The 21,915-nt window shown below is 48.6% G+C and overlaps 1 protein-coding gene across 2 annotated transcripts in view; it reads left to right on the top strand.

Annotated features, from left to right (window-relative positions):
* ELOVL5 (ELOVL fatty acid elongase 5) overlaps window positions 1-21,915 on the top strand; it is a 171,193-nt gene that overhangs the window by 22,904 nt on the left and 126,374 nt on the right. For both annotated transcript variants that reach the window (XM_082251328.1, XM_082251329.1), the window contains exon 2: window positions 11,082-11,148. In XM_082251328.1, the coding sequence (XP_082107454.1) occupies window positions 11,091-11,148 (58 nt within the window). In that variant the 5' untranslated portion in view covers window positions 11,082-11,090. The remainder of the gene's footprint in view (window positions 1-11,081; window positions 11,149-21,915) is intronic.

The raw sequence follows: 21,915 nt of genomic DNA, 5'->3' as shown, positions 1-21,915 counted from the left end.
ATATCGGTATTTGCTATATCACAATGTCAACAAAGCTGTTATGAATTAATTCATAGGTTGTATTTTCTATTGTGTGATTGGCCCACAGTGATCACATTGTACCTGAGCCACTCACAGCACCCTGTACCATGTGCTTTTGCTGTAGCCAATCACAGATCACTAGTGATCACAGCTGCCATGAATGGAACCCATTCAGTGTCCCTGATCACTGCCATATCAGTTATATGATGATGCTGTACTGCATTGGTTACAGTATGTAGGAAAAAAAAAAAAAAACATTTTATCCAATTTATTTTCAAAAAAATTGTGACAAAAAATTACAACTTTAAAAAAATCGCCATAATTCTTACTAAATACCTCAGACTGTCTACTTTCCAAAAATGGGTAGCCTTGGGGATATTTGTACTATCCTTCCATTTTAGGGCCTCGAGAAATGAGATTCGCTGTCAGTACATCAGTATTGATCAATTTTCAAATGTATATACCATAGTTTGTAGACGCTATAACTTTCACACAGACTAAAACATAAATGTATTGGGTTTTTTTTTTTACCAAAGACATGTAGCAGAAAACATTTTGGCCTAAACTTATTAAGGAATTTGATTTTATTGGATATGTTTTATAATAAAGTAGAAAATATAATTTGTCTTTCATTCATTGACAGACACAGCTCCTGATCTTCTTAACCATTAAGTTTTACTGCCCCTACAGGAGTAGTAGGACACTTGGCAGAAAAAAAGTCTGGCTACGCCTATGGGCAGTCCCAGGGGGTATATTCCCTCTCTCTGCTATAGGTACTCGGTTTTTTTTTCTGCCTAGTCAGGAGTAAGGACCTAGTTCCTTGCTGGGATCTCTGGTCCTGGCAATTTTCTTTTTAGATAGAATTTTTTTTTTCCTGTGAGATCTACAATCAACTGCCAGACTGGGCAACTGGCAGAATAATCTAGATCCAGTGGTCACCCCAGTCTGGGCAGCGAGCGCGCGCAGACCTCAGCTCCGTTCTAGGTCGGCCACGACATAGCCCCATCAGAGGTGAGCTGGCCTGTGAGTTAAACACCTCGCGAGGTCGCATACGACCGGGTCTCAACCTGAGTCGCAGCGTTCCTTCTGGCCGACAGCCCCCCATTGTCATGGAGAGGAGGTTCTGTCTGAAGCGGTGCCCGCCTGGTTCCTGGTATAGTAAGTAACTATCCCCCTTCTTCCCCTGGAGGGTTTTGGGGTGGACGGGGGCCCCTCCATGGGACGGTTTGAATCCCTGGGTTCCCCTTCTTCCTGTTAGGCACCTCCCTCATTGGTCTGTTGGTCCCTATGGGCCATCTCACCCCCATCAGCTCCCACCCCTCCTTCACTGTTGCTGGGGCTGTGGGGTGGCCTGGTCCACCGCCTAGGGTCTGTGCTGGCGATGTGGGTGTGCCGCTGGCGACTATGTGATCGGCTGTGGGGGGGGGGGGCTGTACCTTGTAGGGGCTTCTGCCAGGCTCTCCCCTTCCTGCCTGTGCCAGTTTCTGAAGCCTAAGGATCCCTCCTGAGTCCCTGGGAGCCTCGTGGTGCTGCGCGGGTCTGCTATTTTCTGTGTGTGCTTAATGTACGGTGGCCATGTTTGTGTAGTCTGGTGGCCGTCTTTTATTTATTTATTTTTTTAAATCTTTTTTGAGTTTTAAACAAGAAAAAACAACAACAAACAAAGGTGCAAAGGTTCACAACTGAACTGAACTTCCCAGTATTTCAGACAGTAAGGCATGTTACCCCGCGCAGGGGCCCAAATAAGAAGCATGAGACAACATAATCAACAGTAAGGGCAGTTGCATATACCCTATGGGACATACTGTCCGCTGGGGGGGGGGGGCAATTAGAGAAACTCTTGCATCCCAAGGTACAGGGAAAAACCCAGTTGCAGGTTGATACGAGCGCCACCAGACGCCCGAGGGCGGGGGGTGAGACCCGCATCAGCCACTCGCAGCTGTGGAGGGATCAGAGAGCCATTTGGCCCACACTCTATCATACTTTTTTGGACAGCCTCTGTGTGCATACGTATCTTTATATAGAGGAAGGACTGAGTTCACCAATAGCTTCCACTGCAGTACCGTGGGTGGGGTCCGACGTCGCCAATGAAGTACAATGGTTTTCCTGGCATAAAAGGGCAAGAGACCCAGCAACATCCGATCCGCCACCCGAGGCACTAAATCATCTAGCAGTCCCAGTATACATATCCGTGGAGAAGGATCAAGTTTAATTAAAGAGACCTTTTCAATCAACTGGAGTACCTCAGACCAGAAGGCGGATAGATGAGGGCAAGTCCAAAAAATATGTAGGAAGTCACCCGGGTCCTTGCCGCATCGCCAACACTCCGGGGAATGGGAGACATGTATCTTGTGTAACCGGTACGGGGTGAGGTAGGCTCTATGGGCTATTTTGAACTGAATGAGTCTGTCCCTGAGGGAGACCAACATTTTGAAGGGGAGTTCCCACATATCAATCCAGTCCTCCGGGTCCAAGTCCGGAACATCCCGGGCCCAGCGAGCATGGAGGCCAGAGAGCTCCGGAGAGTGGATCCGGAGGAGATGTGCGTAGAGAATCGACACCGCCCAATCCGAGCAGTCATGTCGCAGAACTCGCTCCAGATCCGGCTGCACTACTTGTGAGCCACCGGGCAGGAACTGGGATTTGAAGGCATGAGAGAACTGGAGATATCGAAATACCTGGGATGACAGGACATTGAAGGTGTCAATAAAGTGAGTCAAGGTAAGAAAAGAGAGATCAGAGTATATGTCCGAGATCTTCTTGATGTTATATTTGGTCCACACCACCGCATCAGGGAGAGAGTAAAGGTGCGGCAGGGTGGGGTTGTGCCACAATGGTGCGTTGGGGGAGACAGCCGTGCCTGGGTATCCTTCGAGCTGTAAGCCGAAATTCCAAGCTCTCACTACCGTGGTCATGAAGGTAGTGAGCCCATGTGGGGCTTTGGATCCCCTAAAGAGCAAGTGGGAGCGAGCCTCCACGGAGCCGAGCACCGCTGCCTCCACCGCAACCGCCGAGTTGACAAGATCGGGTTCAGCCACCAAACAGCAGAAACCAATTGGGACGCAAGGAAGTATTTGTGGCAATCTGGGAAGGCTAGACCCCCTCGCAGAGGGGGCGCATTAGGGTAGAAAATTTATACCTAGGGGGGCGCAGCCCCCACAAAAAAGGAGTGAAACAATCTATTGAGGGTTATGAAGAATGATTTCAGTATCCATTGGGGGGAATGCCGGAAGAGATACATAAAGTTTATGCAACACCTTCATCTTAACAAGGCTAATGCGACCCAAGAGGGAAAGGGGCAGGTTCTCCCATGCCTTCAAGCGGGCCCTAACCGCCGCGACCACCAGATCTAAGTTTTAGAGCCGGTTCACACTGGGGCGACTTGTCAGGCGACCTGGTCGCCTGACAAGTCGCCGTGGGTCGCCTGCCATAGATTAGCACAGGACCCGTTCTAATAGGAGCGACACAAGTCGCTCCGACTTAGAAAAAGGGTCCTGTACTACTTTGGGGCGACCTGCATTGACTTCAATGATATGAAGTCTGTGCATGCCGCTCTGAGGTCGCGGTGCGCGCTGTGCACCGCGACTTCACAGGTCGCCCCGGCAAGTCGGGTCGCTCCTATGTGAACCGGCTCTAAGTGTTATAAAGTCTGTGGCATCCCTGGAGACGCGCACCCCCAGATAGACCATATCATCCACCCATTGTAACAAAACATCCGGCGGCACCAAGCATCTGGCCCTCGGGTCAATCGCCAGCAGCTGCGACTTGGACCAGTTGACCTTCAACCCAGTCATCTGCGAAAATGCTTCCACGATTTTCAGTGCACCCCTGAGTGAGGAGTCATTCAGAAACAACAGGAGGTCATCTGCATCAGGGCTACCCTCTCTTCCAGTCCGGCAATCCGCAGGCCCCTAATAAGCGGGGAGACGTGGAGGGCCTCCGCCACTGGCTCCAATGGCAAACAAGGCCGGGGAGAGAGGGCAGCCCTGTCTCGTTCCCCTGGTCAAGGTAAACCGAGACGACCTTCCACCCAAACGAATAGCAGCCACTGGCGAATGATATATGATTTGCAGCCACCTGATGAAAAGGAGGGGGAACTCCATTCTCCGGAGAGTCTCCCACAGGAAGGGCCACTCCACCGAGTCGAACTCCTTTTCGACCGGTGGCCGTCTTTTGGTGGTTTCCATTAAAATTTGCGGTGGCCGTGACAGTGGAGTCCTCTGGGCGGCAATTTCGGCGGTGGGAGCCCCTCCTCATCCCCTGGTGCTGACTCCTGGATCTTTTAATTTCCTGATCGCCATTCGTGCAGTGCAGATTCTCCTGGTAGCTGCAGTGCCTAGTTTCTGCAGGGTGGTGAGTCTGGTGGGGTCCTCTCCCTCTCTACCGAGGATCGATTGGTGCTCTGTGTCTGGCAACTGGGTGGGCTGCCAGAGCGATGGGGGTTGTCCCTTAGCAGTGTTTTACACTTTTTTGTGGGGTCCCCCTGGTGACTCATGGAGTTTTTGGAGCACATCTCCCCACCTGATCCCCTCTCTGAGGCTGCGGGCCCCTCTGGGTCCCATCCATCCACCCAACGATGCACGGATGGAGGTCCTGGAGTCCTTGGTGTCCTGGGTGGAGGTGGCTATTGGACGATGGGCTGGCAAAAAAGTGCCCAACGCCTTCCCCTGCCTCATCTGTCTTATCAGTACCTGAATCTGATTTGGCCACCGCAGACATGGGTCACCCTGCTGGGTCTGCGAACACGCGCCCTGAATCCTCAGATAGTGAGGAGGATTCCTCCACTTCTGCAACCGCGTACGAAAAGGTGGACACACTGATTGTAGCTGTTCGTGAGACCTTAAAGATGGAGGACGCAGCTGAAGCTGCAGCGGAGGCGCAGGTTTCCTTTGGCATTCACAAGCCCATCCAGAGTGGAAAAGGTGTTTTGACAGGAAGGCGGAGGCTGTGGTCCACAATATGTACACCCTGGCTGGTTCGGCACTGAGGCCGATAATTACCATTGCACTGGTGCCGCAGACTCTGACCGAATGGGCTAGGCTTTTGGGCCGTGACCTGGAGGGGGAGTAGCTCCCCCTGCCTTTGCTGAGCTGGTGGACCAGCTGGTCCAGGGGCTGAAGTTTCTGTGATGTCTCTTTGGATGCAGCTCCCCTAGTGGTTCGGCAGTGGTCCTTGGCGTGTTTTTAGGCTCAAATGCTGGTCTGGGGACCAGACTGATCTTCCCTTTCAAGGAGATCGCCTGTTTGCGCTACCCAGGATGACATCATTAAAGGTTGCTACCCAGGATGACATCATTAAAGGTCTCTCAGGGGGGAAGAGTACCTTTTCTTCCACAGGCTACTAAGGGCAAGGACCCTCTTCGTGAGCCCTCCTTCTCGGCTCATAAGAAGTTTTTTCGTCCCTCAGGGTTGACTGACAAGGGATCGGAGCCTTTTGGGGCCTCCTCTGGAGGATCCAAGCGAACTTGGTCTGGTAAGTCAAGAGCGGGCTTCTCCAGAACTGCGGACAAGGGCCCTTCAGCCATATATCTGTGGTGGGGGGACATCTTCGCTGGTTCCCAGACCAGTGGACTCTCCTAGTACAAGTCAGGTGGGTGCACGAGGTCACTCGGTCCGGCTACAAGATCGAGTTTCGTTCTTACCCTCCGGTAAGCTGCTTCTTTTCGACGTGCGGCGGTCCCCTTACAGGTTCTTTTTGGGGTGGTGCAAGACCTTTTACTTTAGAGGGTGATGGTCCCAGTTCTGACTTTTTTACGTTTTCAGGGGTTTTACTCAAACCTGTTTACAGTCCCCAGGTAGGAAGGCAAGGTGCGTCCAATTCTAGACCTCAAGGCGCTTAACTGCTGTGTGTGGGTGCAGAAGTTCAGAATGGAGTCCGTTCGTACGGTGGTGGCTTCCCTGCACTATGGGTATTTTTCTTGCCTCCATCGCCATCAAGGACGCTTACCTTCACATTCCAATATGTGTCGGTCTCCAGAGCTTCCTCCGCTTTGCCGTGGGAGAGGAGCATTATCAGTTTGTGGCATTACCCTTTGGTCTTGCTTCTGCTCCTCGGGTCTTCACGAAAGTGTTGGCCCCGGTACTAGCATTGTTACGCCAATGAGGGATCGGAGTACTGGGCTACTTGGACGCCCTACTTCTGAGAGCGGAGTCTCCTACTGCTCTAGTGGAAAACCTGGAAATCACCATACAATCTTGAGGGTGTTTGGCTGGATTCTGAATTTTCAGACGTCTGCTCTAGTTCCGTCCACAAAGCTGGACTATCTGGGTCGGACTCTGGACTCCGCCTTAGCCAGAGTGCTCCTTCCTCTGGACAAACTCCAGAAACTGCAGGCTGTAATTCGTCTCCTGCTGTACAGCAGATGGTAATGCCTCCAGACTTGCATGCGGGTGCTGGGCCTAATGGTGTCTACCTTTTTTCAGGTATTTCCATACGAGGTCCCTGCAAGGGAGATTCTGGCCAAATGGGACAAGAATCCCCAGTCTCTGAACAATCAGAGCCGAGGAACGAAAGAGTCCCTGATATGGTGACTTTGTGCTTCGGCTGGGCAAATCCTTCCTCCCCTTTTTATTGGACATTGGTCACCATGGATGCCAATTTCTGCTCAGTGGGTCTGGATGCTGGAAGAGTCCAGACTACCGATCAATGTCTTGGTACTCCGAGCGATCAGACTGTGCCCGGAACATTGGACGGATCGTCTTCAAGGATGTCCAGTGTGCATTTAATCAGACAATGCCCCGCCCATGGCTTATGTCAATCACCAGGGATGCACAAGAAGTGTCCTGGCGCCTCTGGAGGTAGCCGGCATTCTAAGGTGGGCAGAACAGTTTGTTCTAGCTCTCTCCGCCCTACACATTCCCAGGGTGGAAAACTGGCAGGCGGATTACCTCAGTCGGCAGGCGTGGTACCTAATGGGAGTGGTTTCTTCATCCGGAAGTGTTTCACCAGTTGGGTCTCCAGTGGTGCACCCCCGAGGTGGATCTGATGGTCTCTCGGCTCAACAGAAAGGTGCAGAGGTTTGTGGCTCGGTCACGGGATCCTATGGCGAATGCCACAGATGCGCTGGTGGCCCCGTGGAGTCAGTATCGTCTAATTTACGCCTTTCCTCCTCTCAAACTTCTGCCAACACTTCTACACAGGATTGAGGCAGAAGAGTCTGCGGTCATCTTAGTTGCCCCGGACTGGCCTTGCCGGGCTTGGTACGCCGATCTGGTGCGGCTGGTCCCTTACATTTCTTTGAAGCTTCCTCTCAGGGAGGATCTGCTGTTCCAAGGACCAATCTTCCATCCTGCTTTAGTCGCTGGCTTTAACTGCTTGGCTGTAGAATGCCAGGTGCTGATGGATAGAGGTTTGTCTGAGTTGGTGATTCCAACGCTGTTAAAAGCTAGGAAAACTGTTTCTAGGAAGATCTACCATCTTACGTGGAAAACATACATCGCTCTTTTTTCGGTGGCTCGGATCTTGATCTTCCTTCAATGGGGGGGTTGAGCAGAAACTGGCCTTGAGTACTATCAAGGGTCAGGTGTCAGCCTTTGCTGTCTTCGTTCAATGGCCCTTGGCCACATACTCCTTGGTGCGTACTTTTCTTCAGGGAGTTAGGCACTTGAACCCTCCAGAGTGGTCTCTGTTTCCGCCTTGGGACCTCAATTTGGTGTCCGCAGTCCTCCAGAAGCCTCCTTTTGAGAATCTTCAGGAGATTCCCCTGCTTGCGCTGTCCCAGAAGGTGTTCTTGTTTGGTGGCTTTCACCTCTGTGCGCAGTGTGTCGGAGTTGGTGGCATTACCCTGTTTACCTTACTTGGTGGTTCACAGTGATAAGGTGGTTCTTCGCCCCTGTCCGTCGTTCCTTCCTCTGTTTCTCTGATTTTCATTTGAATGAAGACATTGTGTTGCCTTCCCTGTGTCCCAGGCCAAAACATCCGAAGTAAATTGCTTTGCATGCCTTTGATGTGGCCCAGGCGATTAGGGTGTACCTGGCAGCTACAGAGTCTCTTAGGAAATCAGACTCCCTATTTATGCCTACAGATGGGCCTTGGAAAGGGTTGTCCACTTCCTCTGCAACCATTTAGAGATGGATTAGACAGACGGTGATTCAGGTTTATTCCATCAAGTGTCATGTTCCTCTTTTCCCTGTAAAGGCGCACTCTACTCGGGCACTCGGTGCCTCCTGGGCCTTCCGTTATTAAGGCATCAGTGACGCAGGTTTGCAAGGCAGCCATCTGGTTGTCGGTGCACACTTTCACAAAGTTCAATAAAGTGGATGTGTTGGCATCTGCGGATGCTTCATTTGGCCGCAAGGTTTTGCAGGCTGCTGTTTAGAAGACCTGGTCCTCTTTAAAGGTCCTCTTTTAGGGTGTATTGTTTTTTTTTTCAGGTGAGCTACAGTTGTTTTGGTTGAGCTCCTGTTTATCTGGTTGGCTATAGTTAGCCTTGGGAATTTCTTTTACCGCCCCTCATGTTAACCATTGGGACATCCCAAAGCAGTGTTACAGATAAGGACCTGTGGTTTTTTATCAATGAACGAAAGAGAAAATTGGATTTTTGACTTACCGTAAAACAGGGCTAGACAAACCCCAGGCCCCAGGTCGCATTGGCTACTAGAATTAGTGGCCTGGTGCCTGGGTTACATTGCGGCAGGTGTCATCTCACCATGCCAGACATCCCAAGTCTCCCTGAGAGGTGTGGGAGTCTCCCGTATGCGGGCTGCGGCTCCCTGACACCTGCAAGTGCCGTGCAATATCCCGGCTCCAAGCTGTCAGAGTGGAGCCGATGCTTCCTGTATAGTTACGGTTCGGTCCTGTCACAGGCGGAGTGATCTCAAATGCACTCCGGCTGTGAGAGGAGAGATGCAGAGAGCATCAGCTCTGCAGGCTTCCTCCAGCGCTGCTCCTCACACTCTGTTGATGTCTCTAAGAGGAGCTAGAATTTCCCACCAGCAGTACCCGCCAGCAGTAAGTCACATGTGCTAGGGGTGCAATTAGCCCCCAGCACAGAATTGTGAATATCCCAGCATGTGCAGTGTTTCTGACTCCTACCAACATGACCACTTCAAATCACTAAAGTGGTCATGGTGGTTAGTGTTCCTCTAACATCCCTCAGAACAAGAGATCCTCTGTATACTGATTGCATTTCATTTGATCATCCTCTAGTTGTGCTAAGTTGGTGGGGGGGGGGGGGGGGGGGGCGTATGGAATGCCACCTCCCTGAAATGAGTTTTGGCAGGTTGGGATGTCTGCCATGCGGCCCTAGATGCCAGACCGGTCGGTAATTGAGGCCGTGGCCTTGCGGCCAGCTGGAGCAAGCCGCTTACATTGGGGAACTGGCGCCCTCTTGTGGTGGCCAGGGATGCAACAAGTAGTCACTGGCGGCGCTGAGGGTTTCCCCTGCCTGCTATCACTGCCCACCCATCTCTTTCCAAAGAGAAGAGGTTAAAGGTGTTGCGGGCTTGATCTGGCACCCTGTCCTTAGGGAGTGTGGGGCAGCTGGTTGGAACGGCCTCAGTTCCATTTACAACGTCCCAAAGATGGAAACAGTTTATTTATTTTTTTAATGAAAAATTTATTTTTTATTATTTTTCATCCTCTCCCTGTCATGTCACACATGACATAGGCTGTCGGATCAGGTCCGCCTGTCAGTTTTTCAGGCGTATCTGATCGAACCCTTCAGTCTCCTTCTGGAGCGGCGGATGTCCGCTGACAACTGCCGCCATCTGATCCTGTCTGCCAAAAGCAGACGGAGGGTGGTCCTATTTTCCATCCATCCGGCGGATCGAATCAGATGGCATTGGATGGAAATGGACAGGCAGTCTATTTCCATCCAATTGCCCCATAAAGGAGAGCGGGACTGTGTTAGTGTTCGCTCTGCATAGTGGAGCAGACAGGACCTGTCATCTGCCTGCTCAGTTTGGATTAGCAGAGAAATCCCCGCTGAGCAAGCGGATTCCCCTTAGTGGAGGTGCCTGTATGAAAGGGGCCTAAGGTGACATGAGTTATTGGATCACTGGATATCCTATCGCCCCCACCTTGCGGCACTGTCCTTCCCAAGTGAGCCACTGCCCATCACACCATCAAGCCAAGTACACCTAGGCCGAATGCTAGGCAACATCAGCTGGTTCAATTAAAACTGGCCGCCATTCGGCCCACGTGTATGGCAGGTGGTCCAACAGATGCCGGCCATTTGGCATGCGTGAAAAAAAAACTGGCTCCTAACTTTTTTAGCTGGCTCCTAGATTCCAAGAAAATTTGTTAAGCACTGCCGTAAAATCCTTTTCTCTGAGTTCATTGACGGACACAGCACCTTCCCCTCTGTGGCGTTAAAATTCTGATGACACTGCTTGTAACAAAACTGAGTACCTATAGCAGAGAGATGGAGTATGCCCCCTGGGACTGCCCATAGGCATAGCCAGATTTTTTTTTCAGCCTAGTGTCTTTCTCCTGTAGGGGCAGTATAACACAATGGTTAAGAAGATCAGGAGCTGTGTCCACCAATGACCATCAGAGGAATGGATTTTACGGTAAGTCAGAAGTCCCTTTTTTTTTTTTTTTTTTTTTTTTATATATTCAATACCACCAAAAGAAAGCTCTATTTGTGTGAAAAAAGGCCGAGCAATTGCTAGTTAGATTAGCACAGTGTTGAATAGCAGAAATTGGCCTGGTCATCAAGAGGGTAAAACCTTCTGGATCTGCGGTGGTTAATGACTACATAACTAGGTGTAATGGGAGTATTTTAGATCTGTCTACACTTCTGCTTACAATAGACTCCTAGTCTTGTAAAGTTGTGCCATCGATTTCACAAGCTACTAAAGTGTACACTGGTATTAGCAAAGGTTTCAACTGACTTCATGTGTGGGCTGTCTTCCTCCAGCTATGCTATGTGAACAGAATTACTCAAAACAGCAACTTTCAGATTCTGTGTTTTCAGTACATCATTTATTGATAAATACCCCAAATTTAGTAAATAGAGTGATGAAATCAGCTAGTCAAGTATATCTTTATCTTTGGAATGGAGTCTGCAGGTATATTCATTTAATTGCACTGATTTAAACATTTCTTTTTTTTTTTAGATTGCAATCATGGAGACCTTGGACAAAGCCGTAAATGGATATATAGATAATTTACTGGGACCAAGAGGTGAGAAGTGTACAGTATTTAAATATTTAATGTGTAATTCCATTATATGCATGTTTTTCATCAAAAAAGAATGCAATTACCAGTCCTTGGGTGTGGTGCATAGGTGCTGCAGTAATTCAGATAGAGCCCATCTCATCTCCTAGCTGGAGGATGTCTAGCGCTTTCCTCTCCAGCCTTACTGTTCCTGACCCACCCCCTTAATGGTTTGACTGCCCACAGTAAATATATGTGATTACTTTGATGTTAAATGCCAGTGTTATGGCAGCAGCTAGCTGCCATAACCCCAGTACCATTGTTTGCTGTGGGCAATTCTGCATTTGATAAAAGTGGTCCAGTGGGCGCATGCGCCACAGGATAACTTCAATAGGCAGCGGGAGAGTTGCCAATCCCCCCTCCCGCTGCTTCCCGGTTGTTTCCGAGCTTTCCAGAGCCGTCGGTAAACCCGGAATCGATTGCTGGGCAGGAAGTCAAGTGAGGACAAGATGGTCCCCCACTCGGCTCTATGCCCTTGGAGGACCAGAGCGACCTCTGACGTCATTTCCAGTTCTCGGGCATCAACAAAGGATTTTTTATTTTTTGCTTTTAAAGGTAAAAGAGATCTGGGGTCTTTTTGACCCCAGATCTCTCAATAAAGAGTACCTGTCATGCTTTTTTCTTTTATAAGGGATGTTTTACATTCCCTGTAATAGGAATAAAAGTGATAAATAAAATGGACAGTCTAAAAAAAAAAAAAAAAAATTTTTAAAGCGCCCCATCCAAACATAAGAGTGTCACCTATGGAGATTTTTAAGTACCATAGTTTGTTGCCATTCCACGAACGTGCACAATTTTATAGCATGACATGTTGGGTATATATTTAGGCTGGGTTCACACTATTGTGATGTTTGTGTGATGCAAATTCAGCCATACAAATTGCATGGCTGAATTTGCATCGCATTCGGACAAAAATGTTGCAGGACCCTTGTTTTGGTCCACACTGAAATCGAATCACATTGGTGTTCACAGCCATGCGATCCTATTCCTGCACCATTTGACAGTTCCCACTGTGAACCGATCTGGGGGTGTCATTACCTTCGCATTGACACCTGCAGCGGTTTTCATAGAGCAGTGTAAACTGCCTGCCAGAGACATGCGATGTGGGAACCTGCCACAGGAATCGTGCTGGTTCCCGCATCGCAATAGTTTGAACCCACCCTTACTCGGCGTAATATAATTTTTGACATTACTAAAAAAATCAAAATAAATTATTTGTTATGTCATATTGAGACATGGTCTCTCTAATATTTTACATTGTATGTATAAATAAAATAGTTTTTTTTACAACCAAATATTTGGAAATCATTTAGATGTTTGGTCGCTCACACAATCCCACTCCCTAGGGGGTATTCCGGTATCTATTGATTCTGGGATGATGGCCACCCACATCTTGCATGATGTGGTAGTATTTTTCTAAAAAAAAAAAAATTGGGGTAACTATTGTGTTTTGTTTTTTAAAATTCATTAAAGTGTATTATTTCCAAACAAGACCGCTTCGCAAATACAGAAAATATAGTGTTACATAAAATATTTTAATGATCACCATTTTATTCTCTAGGGTCTCTGCAAGAAAAAAAAAAAAAAAAAAAAAAAAAAAAATATATATATATATATATATATATATATATATATATATATATATATATATATATATATATATATATATATATATATATATATATATATATATATATATATATTGTTTGGGGGTTCTAAGTAATTTTTTCTTTTTTTAAGTTCCATAAAAGGCCTGGTCAGCAAGTGGTTAAAGTTCTGTCAATCATGGAGGTTCAGCACCACATGTGGGTGTTAAATGGAGGGAGGGGTGGTCTACATGCAAATACCGCTTACCTAGGAACTTCATTCCTCCAGATTGACATCCACCCAACAAGGTATTTTATTAACTCCTCTTGAGAGCCAGCCCACTTCTTGCATTGGAGCTGAAGGCTCTTGAGAGGATTACTGAGGTAGGGCGCTGTTTTCAGATGCCCTGCTGACCCTTCTAGCCAGCCATGTTCTGCCTGCCTTGCATAGAGAATCACAAATAACCAGTGGTGTAAGCAAAGGTATTTATTGAAAATGTTTTTTTTTTTTTTTTAAATGTTGACTTATTGAAGGTGGGGGCAGGGAAGGCAAAACATGAGCAAATTAAACTTCAGCTGTAAGTCTGTGTGAATTTGGAGTTATCTTGACAGCTTCCATATACATATGCTGCTTTTTGCCATATTCTCTCACTGCTTGCACTACTGCTGCCTGTCAACATTGTGTCAGTCCCAGTGAAGGCAGTGGGGTTAAAGTAAAGGAGTTGTAAAGTCAGAAGGTTTTTTATCTTAATGCATTCTCTGCATTAAGATTAAAAAAAAAACCTTCTGTGTATAGCAGCCCCCCTAATACTTCCCTGAGCCCCATTTCTATACAGCTATTGACACTGCCACGGCTCCATTGGCTCACTTGGCTGTCGATCAAAGTCAGTTAGTCAGTCAGGAGAGAGAGGGGCAGGGCCGAACCACAGCACCATTTCTGAATGGACACACGAAAATGCAGCTCGGCTCGAGTGGCCCCAAAGCCAGCTGCTTGCTGTGGGGGCACCCGACAGTAGGGAGGGGCCAGGAGCAGCAAAGAGGGTTCCGAGAAGAGAAGCATCCAGGCTGCCCTGTGCAGAACCACTGCACAGAGGAGGTAGGTATGACATGTTTGGTATTTATTTTATTTTTTTTTCTAAAAACTAGACTTTACAATCACTTTAATGATGACAAATAGGCTGCTCACTTTGCAGGGGAAAGTTACCCTAGGGGGATTTGCCCCAGAACTTTGTGAATGAGGTAAAGCACCGCTAACTTCCATCAGCCAGTCATGTGCAAGTACAAATGCTGTTTTTACCTTGCACATGATTGGCTATTCTTTTTCAGTTCCCTTGCAAAGTGCAACTTCCCTAGGAAAGTGAACAACCTACAGTATGTGCCTTTTAGTAACTCAACCCCAGTGAGTAGTCTGATAATACCAAGGCTAGGCTAGAGCTTCATGTTGCTGGTGCAAAGGTAAGTATTACAGGACTCTTTTGACGTATTTCTTAGTATTTGTATGTTTTAGTACTGTTCTGCTGATTGCTGGGAAAATAAAGATCCATGTGAAAAAACAAGTATGAGTGGCTTAGCACCAGCAGTGCATAGTATGTAGGATGCTGTCCAACATTTGATCATTTTCTTTACTTTATAGGACAATCCTTTTTAATAAGTATTAGCGTTGAAAGCTTAGAGCGGCGTTTCTGAACCTTTTTCAGTCAAGGCACCCTATAGAATTGCGCACAATCCTGGGACACACAAGTCTGAAGGCTTGTTCACACCAGGAGGTGCATCTGAGCGCACGCGCTTTTTTGCGCATTCCAACAGGTTGCATTTTTTAATCAGCTGCTCCATGTATGTGAAACGCGCAAAAGGGTGCCACCATGATTTTTAATAATGCGCAGCACCAAAACACATGGTACTACAGTACCATACGTTTTAGCAGGTGCAGACGTATATATGTGCATTTGCTAGATGCGTGGGGTGTCATTAAATTTAAAGGCACCCATACATGTCTGCAAAAGGCAGGGCGGTACGGGACATGATTTCACACATGTTCCTGCACTGCACCTGGTGTAAACAAGCCCTAAAATGTACTCTGTGAGTTGAAAGGTCTGTAGGTTGTAAACCCTCCCAGAAAATCCCCCTCTTAGCACAAACTCCCCACCCAAATACCCCCTTTTTTCTAGCAAAAATCGCTCTCCATATCTCCCCCGCTCCTCTCCTTACTGTACATTCAGATCAGAGCAATCCTTTGTTAACCCCTGCAACAGGTGGGAGAGAGCACTCTTAACTCCTGCTTACAGAGGATGCAGAGCGCTCAGCTCGTACCTCCCCCGCTCTCTGCTCCTCTCTGTATTTTTGCCGGCAAGTCCGTAACAACCAATGATGTAATCGGTAGGTAGGACGCAGTCGGGCGGCCAGCTCAGCTTTCTGTTTTTCCAGCAAGAGTACAGAGGAGAGGTGCGGGCACAGCTCTTTGCCTCCTGTATACAGGAGTTAACAGTTTCCCTCCTGTAGCACTGGAGCTAAAAGAGGATCGCTCAGATCGGGCTATTGTTGTGGCTCCCCGGAGGACTCCTTACGGCAGCCCAGTTGAGAAACACTGGCTTAAAGTGTTTGGTTATGTTAGATACATCCAAATAAAACTCCTTCGGCTCCATTCACATTTGAGAGTTTTTCTAGCTTGAAGCTTAAAGCTCCAAAAGATTCAACAAACCAAATCCCTTGTAATTAAATAGTGGCTAATCACATATGAGCGTCCAGGCTCCTGTAACTTGATGCCTGACAATCGATAAGCTACAAGAACTACTTTTGCGGCAGATTTTAGCTTTTTTGGCCCCATAGACTTCATTGAGTCAACTTAAATCAAGCATTTTCTTCAGTCGTATTTCAGGCTGTTTTCAGACCTGTATAAAGTGGTCTTCTCCTAGTGCTTGAAATTTTAAATTGGCTAAAACAAAAATATCTTAAGCTTGGGTGAGGTTATAAGACAGCATTTGCCACATGCTCTTAGGGGGGTTTGTTGGAGTTGCTGCTGCCTGGGTTTTTCCTGGTGCACAACGGAGGGTTGAGCAGGGTTCCTCGCCACCCTGGGGGTCGGTGACTAGGGCAGGAATGTCCTCTGGGCTCCCTGCTGCAGTTTTTGGGCTGGGGGAGTGGATAGTTTACCGTCCGTGCCACACGCGGCCGGATCCAGCTAAAAATTTAGACAGCGGCTTACTGGTCGGGAGCTCCAGTGGGGTGGCCCCAGTGAGGGTGGCTGAAGCCACTACTCTCCGTTTGGGCATCCCCCCTCCCCTCCGCTACCCCTGGATGGTCGGCTTCGCTAGGGCAAGCGTCCAAGCAGCTGGGCATCCGCATAAATTGAGGCCGCGTCTTGTGGCCTACTCGGGCATGCGGCCTGAGTTGGGTGCCTCCGTGGGGGGGGGGGCGGCCCCAGTGCGGTTTGCTGAAGCCCCCTACCTGGCTGGGATCCATGCGCTTGTGGCTGGGCCGTAACAAAAATTTGGGCCACGGCTTACTAGGCCATGCGGCCAGCTTGGCGCTTCCCTTGGAAGGGTAGCACTGTTTATTTATTTTTTATTGTGTAGGGCACCTGCCCCTTTTTAGTGCTTAGTACTGCGGGCCCATCAACTGCGATACCCTGTCTGCGTGTCCGCATCACGGTGGACGACCCCCTTTAAAGGAGCTATTTCTTTAATGCGGGCCTCCTTGGAGGGGCTCGGAGGGAGGGGTCTAGTAGGTGGTCCATTCGTGGGCCCTTGGTCAGCGTCCCCTTTGCAGGAGCGCAGTTGGCGGCCCTCCCCTGATTGTTGTTTTCTAGCTGAGCTTAGTATATAGCGCCCCCTGCCTCACCTGTCTCATCAGGACCTGAATCTGTCTCGGTCGCTGTGGACGGGAGTCGCCTTACTGCTTCTGTGTCCACACACCCTGAGTGCTCAGATAGGGAGGATGATTCCTCTACTCTAGCCGCGCAAGACGCTGGTGGATGCACTGATTGTGTCAGTGCATGAAACTTTAATAATGGAGGATGCGCCTGATGCTGCGTCTGAGGCGCCGGTCCCTTTTTGCCTTTTTGGTGTTCCCCCTTTTCCGCCTACTTGGACAGCATTGTCACAAAACAGTGGGGTTGTCCAAAATGCACTCTTGTGGACCCTAAGCGTTTTGCGATGCGGTATCCTTGTGAGGATTCCCTGCTTAAAAAAAAAGTGGACGGTCCCATCTGTAGTGGACTTGCCGGTTTCCAGGTTATATAAAGCTACCTTTAATTCTGGATGAGGAGTCCCCGGCTTTTAGAGATCTGACTGATAGGAGGTCAGAGGCTCTGGCCCGCCATATGTCCACTGTGGCTGGTTTGGCACTGAGGCTGGTGTTTACTATTGCCCTGGTGTGGCAAACTCTGATCGAGTGGGCTAAACTTTTACGCCGGGACCTGCAGGGGAAACCACTTCCCCCTGCCTTTGCGGGGCTGGCAAATAAGTTGGTCCAGGGGCTACAGTTTATCTGTGATGCCTCCTTGGATGTGGCTCCTTTTAAATTCTAGGCTATCTGTATCAGGTCCTTCAGCGTATTATCTGGCTGAAATGCTGGTCTGCGGACCAGACTTCTATAAAGGCCTTATCTGATCTCACCCTTGTAGGGGATCATTTGTTTGGAATTTTCCTTGGATGACATCATTAGGGGTCGTTGACGTAGGCCATTCTTCTTGGCTCATAAGAGGCCTTTTCGTCCTTCAGGGTCTCAAAACAAGGGTTTAAAACCCTTCAGGGCCTCCACCGGAGGTTCCAAGAGGACCTGGTCTGGCAAGCCACTAGCAAGCTCTTCCAGACCTGCAGACAAGGCTTCCTCTGCATGGAGTGGCGCCCTTACACGTATCTGGGTGGGGGGATGTTTTCACTGGTTTCTGGATCTGTGGACCTCCTTGGTACAGGACAAGTGGGTCCACTAAGTTAATTCTGTACTGCTACAAGATCGAGTTTCGGTCTTATCCTCCAGGAAAGGTTTTTCCCATCCAACCTGCATTGGTCCCCAGATCGCTTACGGGGTCTCTTTGAGGCTGTGCAAGACTTGTTACTTCAAGGGGTGATTGTTCCCGTTCTTAATTTGGACGTTTTCAGGGGTTTTACTCAAACCTCTTTACAATTCCCAGGAAGGAAGGCAAGGTACATCCAATTCTGGAGCTCAAGGCGCTAAACTGTTTTGTGTGGGTACAGAAGTTCTTAATTGAGTCCATTCGCACAGTAGTGGCATCCCTACATCAGGGGGATTTCCTCCGCTTTGCCTTGGGTGAGGAGCATTATCAGTTTGTGGCGTTACTCCTTGGTCTCGCCTCCGCTCCTCGGGTCTTCACAAAAGTGTTGGCCCTGGTGCTAGCATTGTTGCATCAGCAGGGGATCGCCGTACAGGGGTACCTGGACGAACCTCTTGCGAGCGGTGACTCCGACTGCTCTGATGGACAACTTGGAGATTACTCTGCAAACTCTGAGGGAGTTCAGTTGGTTCCTGAACCTTCAGAATTCTGCTCTGGTTCTGTCCACGAAACTGGATTATCTGGGTCTGACTTTGGACTCGGTCTCAGCCAGTGTTTCTTCCTTTGGAAAAACTCCAGACTTTGCCGGGGGGGGGGAATTCAGCTTCTGTTGTCCAGCAGATGGTCATCCCTCTGGGCTTACATGCAGGTGCTGGGCCTGATGGTGTCTACCTTCGAGGTGGTTCCATTTGCACAGTACCACACAAGATTTCTGCAAAAAGATTCTGGTGAAATGGGGCAAGAATCCACGGTCTCCAGAGGTGGCTTCGTTTTCCGGCACTTCGACAAGGAAAATCCTTTCTCCCCCTGTACTGGATGGTTTTTACCATGGATGCCAGCCTGTCCGGGTGGGGAGGCGTCCTTAGCACAGATATGCCCATGGGGAGTCCAGACTGCCGATTTAATGTACTGGAACTCTAAGCGATCAGACTTTGTCTGGATCATTGGACAATTAGTCTTCAGGGGTTTCCGGTACAAATTCAATCAGACAATGCCACGGCCGTGGTCTATGTCAATCACTGAGGGGGCAAAAAAGGTGTCCTGGTGGCTCGGGAAGTAGCTGCCATTCTAAGGTGGGCAGACTGATTTGTTCCAGCCCTCTCTGCTGTACACATTTCAAGGAAGGTTCAGAGGTTTTTGGCACGGTGTCAGGATCCTCTGACCGATGCCACAGACGCATTCTGGTGGTTCCAGACTGGACTTGCCGGTCTTGGTATAATGATCTGGTATGGCTGGTCGCTGATTCTCCTTGGAGACTTCCTCTCAGGGAAGGTGTGCTTTCCCAAGAGCCAATCTTCCGTCCTGCTTTACAGTTGCTGTCTTTAAAGGCTTGGCTGTTGAACGCCAGGTGCTGAAGGATAGAGGTTCGTCTGAATCGATGATTCCTGCGCTGTTTAAGGCTAGAAAATCTACCTCTAGGAAGATCTACCATCGTACTTGGAAGGCTTTCATTGGTGTGAGTCTCTTGGGGTTCCCCCTTTTTCCTCCAACAAGGGGTTGAGCAGCGCCTGGCCTTGGGTACCATCAAGGGCCAGGTTTTGGTCTTGGTGGTTTTCTTTCAACATCCATTGGCCACACTTTCCTTGGTGCGTACCTTATCCAGGGAGTTGGACACTTGGCTCCTCCCAGTGCGGTCTCATTGCTGCTGTGGGACCTCAACTTGGTTGTCAGTTCTCCAGAAACCTCCCTTCGAAAATATTCGGGAGGTTCCCCTGCTTACGTTGTCCCAGAAGGTGGCCTTTTTGGTTTCTATTAGTGCTGCGCGCAGGGTGTCGAAGCTGCCAGGGTTGTCTTGTCCATCTTACCTGGTGGTTCACAGAGATAAGTTGGTTGTTCGTCCCTTCCAAAGGTCGTCTCTGATTTCCATTTGAATGAAAACATTGTGTTGCCTTTCCTCTGTCCCAGGCCTAAACATCCTAAGGAAATTGCCTTGCATTCTCTTGATGTAGTTCGGGCAATCAGGGTTTTCCTGTCAGCTACGGAGTCTTTTAGGAAGTCAGACTCACTATTTGTACTCACGGATGGACCTCGGAAAGGGGTGGGCTTCTGCTGCGACCATTTCCAGATGGATCAGACAGATGGTAATTCAGGCCTATTCCATTAGGGGTCAATTTCCTCCTTTCCCTGTTTAGGCGCACTCTACTCGGGCGCTTAGTGCCTCCTGGGTCTTCCGTCATCAGGTGTCAGTGCTACAGGTTTGCAAAGCGGCCACCTGGTCGTCTGTGCACAATTTCACAAAGTTTTATAAGGTGGATGTGTTGGCATCTGCGGATGCTTCTTTTGGCCACAAGGTTTTGTAGGCTGCTGTTTAGAGGACTTGCTCTTCTTTGAGGGTGTATTGTTTTTTCAGGTGAGCTCCAGTTTATGGTTGAGTTCCATGTTAATTGGTTGGCTATGTTTTAGCCTTGAACTTTTTCTTGCTGTTCCCACCCCTCATGTTTGACACTGTTTTGGGACATCCCAAAGATCAAGAAGCTAAGGAGCTGTGTTCATCAATGAACGAAAGAGAAAATGGTATTTTTGACTTACCGTAAAATTCATTCCTCTAATGTTCATTGACGGACACAGCACCCACCCCTCTGTGGAGTTGTAGTTCTTTTGACACTGCTTGTAACAAAACTGAGTACCCATAGCAGAGAGAGGGAGTATACCCCCCTGGGCCTGCCCATAGGCATAGCCAGACTTTTTTTATCTACCTAGTGTCCTACTCCTGTAGGGGGCAGTATAACCCAATAGTTAAAAAGATCAGGAGCTGTGTCCGTCAATGAACATCAGAGAAATGGATTTTAGAGTAAGTTAAAAATCCATTTTTTTTTTCTCCACTGATGTAAGCGGATGGGGAGGCACTGGTGGGCACTGTTAGAACTGCACTGATCATTAGGACACTGATGATCAGTGCCCTGATTGTCAGTGCAGACGTCCCCTGTGTGGATTTGCCAGGTTTTGGCTCTCCTCTCCTCACGCCCTGTCAGCGTGAGGGGAGGATTGACGATAATCGAAAATCCTGGTTACATTCGTGATTAACTGTGATTGGACATAGCTGATCACATGGTAAAGAGCTGTGGTAAATAGCCCTTTACCCTGATCTGTGATCAGCTACGTCCAAAGGACACAGCACTAACAGATTGCTGCCAATGCGGGCCGCAGGGGGCGTGCAGTCAGCGTGAGCATGGGAGGATGCAAAGTGCAGCTGCGTGTATCCGTCCATCAGTTGCAAAGGGGTTAAAGGAGAAATGGGATCAAAGCTCTTTTGGCCCCTGTACTCCTGTGGATTACAGTTGTGTGCTTCATTCTACACTCCTGTGAATCCTTTTCAGCTGACAGAGGGCTAAAGTCCACTGTCAGCTGACATGTTGGGATCCACCCACAGGCCTGGACTGTCAGCTGGCTCAGCCTCTCGGAAAGCCACTGGGAGACTGAGCCATCTGCTCCTGCCCCCTTCACAGCACTGTGCTCAAGTGAGCACTGGAGGGCAGAGCAGAGAGTCGGTGACTGACAGTCATGGCTCTCTGCTCACTGAAGACCAAGAACTGAGCGATCAGCGGTGTTTGATCACTCCGTTCTCTGTTTTAGAGATGATGGGGACAGATACAGCATTAGAATGAAGCTGCATCTACCTAGGTTGGTATGATTGTTTTTTGTTTTGTTTTTTCTCATTCCCGAACTTCTTTCAATTCAGTTTTGGCCTCCATTCATTGAACCAAAAGGTAACCCTGGCTTGAAAGCAAGTTTAGCATATTATGCTGCTATACCTATATGGGGCAGCTTCGTGTGCTTTTGGGAAAGATGAACTTACAATTTAAAGGAAACTTGTCTTGAAAGAAATACAGAGGCTGTCATTGATGACCTCCTTCCTGAAAATGCTAATTTCCTAGCGTACATGCTGATTTTTTACTCTTTCCAAGCATGGAGCAAGAACATGTTTGTTCTAGGTCAGTGACTTGGAAGTCATTGGATCAACATGATAGTCAGCAACTAGCCTTTTTGGAGCAATAGCCAGTATTGGTTTCCTGCCTATTTCTCTGTCCAGGTTTCTTTTCTAGGGTTATTGTGTTTGAATGTGTTCACAGAAAAGTGGGCTGGGATTGATAAATGGCAGAATCTTGTAAATGGGTTATAATAAATAGACAAACACAT

The sequence above is a fragment of the Pelophylax lessonae genome (genome assembly GCF_965119305.1).
Source record: "Pelophylax lessonae genome assembly, chromosome: 3".
Taxonomy (NCBI): Eukaryota; Metazoa; Chordata; class Amphibia; order Anura; family Ranidae; genus Pelophylax; species Pelophylax lessonae.
The sequence above is the reverse complement of the archived record's forward strand: the minus strand, read 5'-3'. Positions and strand labels throughout refer to the sequence as shown.